General features: G+C 33.5%; 1 protein-coding gene across 2 annotated transcripts; it reads right to left on the bottom strand.

The window, feature by feature from the left end:
• Positions 1 to 1,713: 1,713 nt before the first annotated feature.
• On the bottom strand, positions 1,714 to 5,351 carry Scamp (secretory carrier membrane protein). 2 transcript variants are annotated; one of them, XM_070109559.1, is made up of 6 exons: positions 5,194 to 5,351; positions 5,017 to 5,118; positions 3,457 to 3,658; positions 2,396 to 2,525; positions 2,077 to 2,332; positions 1,714 to 2,004 (listed from the first exon to the last, which is right to left on the bottom strand). In XM_070109559.1, the coding sequence occupies exons 1-6, from the start codon at positions 5,260 to 5,262 to the stop codon at positions 1,852 to 1,854; spliced, it is 912 nt and encodes a 303-aa protein (XP_069965660.1). In that variant the 5' UTR covers positions 5,263 to 5,351; the 3' UTR covers positions 1,714 to 1,851. The 2 variants fall into 2 exon arrangements, with proteins under 2 accessions (XP_069965660.1, XP_014096655.1); XM_014241180.3 differs by having other exon boundaries at positions 5,017 to 5,351.
• Positions 5,352 to 7,799: the final 2,448 nt, after the last annotated feature.

Here is a 7,799-nt window from a genome sequence, read left to right as displayed (position 1 = left end):
AGAAAAGACCAAAAACTTTATCGGAATTGGACAGAATTCTCGAAGAAGTGTGGTATAACGGTATCGCAGCAGGAACTTTAAAAAATCTTATTAATTCAATGCCCGAGCGTGTAAAAGCCGTTATTAAAAGCAGAGGAGGTTCGACAAAATATTAATGAGATTGTTTATTTATCGATTAATGTTTAATTTAACTAAAACTATAAAATCATTTCTATAGTGTAAATAAAAAAGAAATTATCACTGTTTATATTGTTAGCTACCAAAATGAAAAATTATCTAAAATGAAAAAAAATAAAAAATTATGAGTACAATACACAACACTGAAGTTGTTTACACTTAATACTCGTGTATTAACCATATATTATTGTTTAAAAAAGTAAAAAAAACATTTGACCAATACAATAAGGAAAAACTATTATTTTTAAGTTGTCCGGATTTCACTGTCCGCTACTGTATATGCATCTAAAGAAATTTTGCGAAAATGTCATTTTAGCCAAAATGACCTATCAAAAGGGAAATAAAGGTTCCATAATAGGCCTAATGCTTAGTAGGCACATTAAGTAAGGGGTGTCGGACATCAAGCGAAAGCCAGTATACTACTGTCACTCAGCTAGACGTAGCCTACAGCGAAATCAGGGTGGTGAGAACGAAAGACGCCTCAGAGAAACCTTTAAAAGCCAAAAAAAGGTTCTGAAAATAGCCATTGGCTGTAGCATAAGATCCTGCTTTGAAAAACTTTGTGAAGAAGCAAACACAGACCCCTGTGTAACAGCTTACAAAATATGTATTTCTTATGCAAATCGAAACGAAGCAACAGAGGCACCCCAATTAGTCACGGAAGTATTAGCGATTGCAAAAAAAATCAAAGACACCAAAGCGCCTGGAGTTGATAGAATACCAAATAGAGCCCTAAAAGAACAATGACTGAACAATAAAAGGGGGGTTCCACAACCTTTGGAAGGTACAGCGTTTGGTTCTACTCCCAAAACTAAAAAAGCCACCTAAAGAACCTTCATCATAACGAAAGCCGGCGGATTGTCAGAAAGACATTACGGCTTTATAAAAAAGGGGTCCACTATAAACGTACGAAGAGATGTCGTTGATACTACGAAATGTTCAGTAAGTGGGAAAAGATGGAAAGTTGACAAATATAATTAAAGCGATGTACGAACAATGTGCTCCCCAATATCAGATAAATGTTATAAGCTATTTAGAAAATAGGAGATTGTTATTCAACACAGACGAGGGGATTCAGAGCTACAATATCTAGAGTGGAGTACGGCAAGGCTCAGGTTTAGGCCCAACAGTGGCTAAACATTGGCGATTTAATTTAGCAAAAGGAATGAATTCCGTAACATTGAATGCGCCACCAAAATGAATACAGGCACTAGAATAGGCTTGCGGCTATACAAGTAACAAGTCGACGGTAGTTTCTCGCTGGACTCTTCTGCCACTCGTCTTGTAAATGGAAAGCTGCCAGTGAGCATCAGCTTTTATTATGACAGAACTAAGCCATATACAGAATATTAGACGTCAGTTAGTCCGCACCATAGAGGAGACTTCCAAGTCTTTTTTACTCCCATTAAGTAATACTTAATCCGGTGGTTCCGTGGGAGAAATATGAGTTGTGAGTAGGTTAGGTTTAGCGGATTAAAGTTCGGCTCCGGCTTTCGATGCTTTCCCATTACTATAAAAAAAACAAAAAAGGTAAAATTCCTCTGGGTATTTTACAAGCCTTTATTTATATAACATATACTGATAATGTAGCTTACATTTCAAGGAATTTTAAACATTTAAAGAGCAATGAAAACCCTTGCCTTATTATGCGTAGTGCTATGTGAACATGATAATTTAGTATCTACTGTTGTTAATCTGTGAATTTATTGCGGTATTCACTGCCGAAGAAGCAGCGTGTTGTATGTGCTGATTTCTCATAAATTCTGTTGCGAATTCTTGCTGCGCTTTAGCCATACTGGCCCCAGTGCTACGGTAAATTGAGTGAATCTAAAGAGAAATCCCCAAAAAAAAATTTTTATTGAAGGTATGTTTCAAATTCAAGTGAACGTTATAAAGTACCTTCGTAATCATCATTATATTTGCAGCGGCGGTTGTTGCAAAACAAAAAGCTATGCAAAGTAAAAGTAGTCCAACAATGATACTCGATGCTGTTCCTTCAAATTGCGAAATGGCAATATAAAATCCACAATACCCCGTGTCGGGAAGACCGACGGCTTGAAAAACTGTAAGCACAGTTTGAAAGAAGTATACAAAGAAAAATACCATGAAATTAAAACTGGAATCGTTTCGGAAAGCTTTATATGCCGGTCGAAACCTGTGATCAAAAAAAGTGTTATATATCAGTTATTCCTCAATATCAATCAACTGATTTACTTACCAACAAATGTAAGATGCGGGAGTAGAAAGCATTGCGTAAAATAATGCTAAGCCAAAGGTTGTAATTTTCCCAGAGTAAAATAAAATTATTAGTCCACCAATTATATTGAGTACCATAGTCATGGTGTAAACTGAAAATATATCATAATGCCATTAAATTTGTTTACTCTTAATGTAAGTAAGTGTACTTAATAAAGTCTTTATTTTACCTATTTTTGTTTACTTAATATAGGTCAACCATTTAATAATTTCAATAAACATTTGTATTTCCAATAACAGCTTCATTTAGTTACAACAATTACACTTTATTAATTATTATGTCTGTTTGTATAAATTACAATTTTTATTCTTTTCGAGTTTTTTGTTGTATTTTTCCATATTTTTGTAAATACGATAAATCAGGGTTACTATGAAATCCAAGACGGATTTGCTACTTACCAGAATTGAAAACCAATTCTGATTTTCAATGGTGTCACAGAATCTGATTCGAATAATTTGTTCATGCCATTCGATGTAAATGATATCAGGATTAAAGTTGTTAACATATATTATAAAATTTTTGAGAAAAATAAAAATTTAACTTAAAACTGAAATACTTTTAAAGTCTTAAATAACATTTCTTAATGCAAGCTACTTCATAACAGCTTTGATGTGAATTATTATTTATTGCTTACAAGTGCATTACCAGTTTATAGCTATTTATAATTAAATACTATATTAATTTTTAAACAGTTTAAAGGATAAAATAACAAAAACATATTTAAAAAGCTATTGCAAACAACCGATTTGAGCCCACTTTTTCATAAAACATATCATTTTAAAGTTTTAACATTTTCTATTTGAACTATCTATTAGTTTTTCTGATTCCATAACTACCCTGAATATAAATTATTCACTTGTCTCTGAAATTTCATCCACATATTTACTAGTTTTTTGCTGATATTTCAAATATCAGGAGTTAGTTTATATAAACACGATCACGCTACACTCTTTTGTTATTTGAAAAATTTGTAGCTACTGTCACCACCAAACAAAAATGAGAAAACTAAAAATTTTACTTACACATCCATGTGTAGTACAAGTGTTTTACAAGTTTCTGAAATTCTGGCGGAATCTCCAAATTGAAATCCTGATAAAAACATGGCTTCACACAAAAATTATCCGGTAATGGTGGCCAATTATTAAGTTGAGGAACATTCCCTTGGAGCTGCTGTTCTCTTCTATCTAATTCAGCAGCTTTGCGATCTAATTCTTCTTGACGGCGCTGTAAGAAAATTTTGATAAATAGTTTAAGTTAATGTTGTATATTGTGAAGGGAATAGCAACTACAAATATATTATATGTTCAGCTATCTTGTTGAAGCAAAGGGCCCACATATTAACATATTGGTATTGAAATCTTTTGAAAGAAAAGGGATTATACTAATTCGTTTCTACAAATTTATTTTATATTCAATTGTGCAAAAACAAAACTTTAATTTAATATTCAACTCCTGTTCAATTCTTATTATTCACTCACAACACAAAAGGGTTACAATCTAACAAATAATCAGCAATACGCGATTGTGGCCTTAGCCTGCGCTTAAAAAAAAAAAATAACCCAGACCAGTTCAACAACGTGGTGTCTTCAGTTCTGCCGCGTAGAACCCCTTTGACATTGACGGCCTTCGGCCGCGTTTCAAAAACAATAGACCTGGTCGGTCAAACACCGGGGTGTCTTCGTCCCTTCGGGGAGAACTCCCTTTTGCGCTGGCGGCTGTTGTTGTTGTAACAGTTATCTAGTCTCGCGGCCTTCAACCGCGTTTCAAAAAAATAACCCTAGTCGATCCGAACTGGGATTTACCTAGAGAAAGGAAATTCTGAAAGAGATTGCGTTACTCACACATGTTGATAAATTTTGAATTGACGATATAATCCTCCTTTTTTATTTATTTGTTAAAACTTTTTTTTTGTTAGAATGCAACACTTTTGTTATTGTGTGAATAAAAAGAATTGAACAAAAGTTAAATATTGAATTAAAGTTATTTTTCACTGCTTAATACAAAATAAATGTATCGAAACGAATTAGTGAAGTGTTAGTGAATACATAAGTTGAAAATATAAGTATAAATGGTAAATGTATAGTTTAGGTCCCCCAACTAAGGACGCCTCAAAAATGAAATATAATGCATATTTATAAAAAAAAAATTATAAAAACTTTTTTTTTGATATTTTTGTTTTTAAATTTAAAACTATAAGTTTCCGGCTAATTATATATATTCGTGATCTGGAGAATCTCCTCTATCCAACCATAACCCTCTTAACCCTGAAATCGTGGGATGCTAAACTAAAGCCCACCCCTTTTTTTAACTATATATATAACTTAACTTAAAAACACAATGATTAAACAGCTTTGCAATATTGCTTTGTTATCGATGATGCACATAAGTACATGTGTATGTACATCTACACAGCCTACGTTTTGACATGCTCGAAAAACTCGACATCATGTAAATATATATATGTACATACATATGTAAATGCATTACAAATATGCATGCGCATTTGAATACACATATGTATGTTAATATTGTATGTTCATGTACCGGTCCAGAATAAAAATGTAATTTTACAAAAAAATTACCTGCAATTCCTCAGTAGTTATTTGAATACTCGTACTTGCAGCAGTAGGAGGGGCGTTTTGCGATAAAGGCTGGACGACTGCTGCATTATTACCAGAGTTTATCTGCAACTTATGTTTATCATTATCGGGTTCAAATGGGTTATAGTCTTCCAATGAATTTTGAATATTAGTTGTTACTCTTGTTGCCTGTTGTATAGCTGGATCGGCAAAAGGATTTTCACCAAAAGGGTCGTCAAAACCAGACATTTTAAATACCTATGTTTTTTTCTTATACGTTTTACGTATTTTCCATTAGTAACAATGAAAATTTTTTACAATAACTATAATGCAATCTCGGAATACTTCGGAATTTAAAAAATAATATAGGGCTACACATATGATTTAAAATTTTTGTACCACCCTACAAATTTGAAATCCTAATCAACTGTTCCTAGATGTCTGCGCGTCACGATAAACTTCTCTATTTGTCATTTATTTTCCGATTCATTTTTTCTCGTTAATAACAACTCTTCTTTTGGTGTTGCTCATTAAGTTTACACATCCAAATCGAGTCGGGCTGATTTTTCCATTCCGTTTCACAAATTTCTGAAATTGTAATTTTTACTGTCGTCCCTAAAAAAAAGGCGTCGAGCAGCGCGTTTTTTACTGCTAAGCGTTAACGCCGTCACGGTATCCTTAAATCAAGTTCTCACCTAAATTATTCGAGCTTACAACTTCTTGCTAATAGCTTGATTGCTCTTATCACGACAACACTCTAACTAGAACTGTGTTTGCTGCACAATCCGGCAGCCCTTATATAGTAAATCTGTAACAAAACATTGCTTCTAGAACATTCTGGCAACTACGAATTCGCTAACTACTTTACTACTAGAACATTCTGGCAACTACGAATTCGCTGTCTAGTTGCTTCTGGCAATTTATCGTCGATTCGATTTTGTTCTATCATCCGTGTTCGTCACAATATGTAAACCGAATTAAGGGGAAACTTTAGTATATCATCCCACGATTTCCGTTTTAAAAAAGGGTAAGATATGTAGATAGAGGGGATTCTTCAGATCAAGAATATATATGATTATAGCCGGCGGAAACTTATAGTTTTTGAGATATTTGCATTTTAAGTTGAAAATTTCACAAATTTTATCTCTCAATTTTTCGATTTATAGCTAATTTTTCGTTTATATTATGCACTTTTTATACGCTAGCACTTTTAATAAAAATAATAACCCAACGATTACCCTCCTTCCGCCCAACCGACGCTAGGGGCGGAATCCGCATACGTGCGGAATTAGCCAATTAAAAAGAGGCAAGAGAGTTTTTTAAGTGTTGGGACCTAAAACTGCTCAGCTACAGAAACAAAAATTTCAACAGCTCAGATTTATAGTTACAATATAATAAATTGCTACATTTTCATTCATTAAGAGAAAACAAAAAGTCTTTTTAATTTTGAAAAGTGAGTCAGATAAGTCAAATGTGCTAGAATGAGAATTTAAATCATGACATATACGGTGGAATGGCTCGTTTAGTTCAAAATTTGATTTACAGGATTTTAACAGTAAAGGTCTAAACTGCCTCGAAAAGCGAATCGGGATATTAAATTTAATTTCAGACAGGAGAAAAGAACTGCAAACTGTGCCATTCAAGATTTTCACTAAGAATATTATGCCAGGCATTTTCCTACGACTAGAAAGTGTAGGTAGATTAATAAGTTTTAAACGACTAGTGTATGAAGGTAGACTTACCCTAGAATCCCATCGGAAATGTGCTAAGGCGAAAAGTAAAAATTGTTTTTGGACAGACTCTAACTTGTCAGAATGGATTTGGTAGTTAGGGTTCCATACAACAGAGCCATATTCCAATATATGTCTAGCCAAAGTTGTATAAAGTGTTTTAGTAATATACGGATCTCTAAATTATTTAGACCAACGTTTAACAAAACTGAGGACAGCTTTTGCTTTCAAGACCATGGTGTCAATATGATATGATCAAATCAACATAGTTAAAAACTTGCTCCAGAATATGGTGTTTTATTACATAAGAAGAGGGGTGCACAGATCTACGGGAAAAGCACATCGTCTTACATTTATTCAGATTCAATGGCAAATCATTTCTATCACACCATGCAACCATATTGTTTAAGTCTGTTTGCAACAGACACCTTTCCTCTGTTGAAGTGTATGATTTAAAAAGCTTTACGTCGTCAGCGTATAATAAAATTTTTGAGAATTCAATTACTGAAGAGATATCGTTAATAAAGAACAAGAACAGAATCGGGCCAAGATGACTACCTTGCGGAACACCTGAAGAAACATTAATTGTATCTGAAGGTTTATCCTCAAATATCACTCGTTGGATTCTATTATAAAGATAGGAAGCTACCCATTGAAGATATCTTGGCTGAAAGTCCAGTAGATCAAGTTTATGTATGAGAATCGAGAGGTTTACTTTATCGAAAGCTTTGCTAAAGTCTGTGTATATAACATCCGTATGCTCATGTTCCCTAAAACCCAATGATACATGGTTTACAAATTCAAGCTAGTTTGTTAGAGTCGATTTCCCTTTACGAAATCCATGCTGAGATGAGGAAATTAACGGAGAAATCGAAAAGGTTATATGGTCAGTGATGATAGCTTCAAAAAGTTTAGGTATAACTGATAGTTTTGCGATACCTCTATAGTTTTCAATGTTGGATCTAAATCCACTTTTATGCAAAGGAATTATGAATGACTGTTTCCATATTGAAGGAAATATACCGTGTTTAAAAGAGGAATTAAATATCCTTGTCA

Source organism: Bactrocera oleae, chromosome 5 (assembly GCF_042242935.1).
Source record: "Bactrocera oleae isolate idBacOlea1 chromosome 5, idBacOlea1, whole genome shotgun sequence".
Lineage (NCBI taxonomy): Eukaryota > Metazoa > Arthropoda > Insecta > Diptera > Tephritidae > Bactrocera > Bactrocera oleae.
Note: the sequence above shows the minus strand (reverse complement) of the source record. Positions and strands in the feature narration are given on the sequence as shown.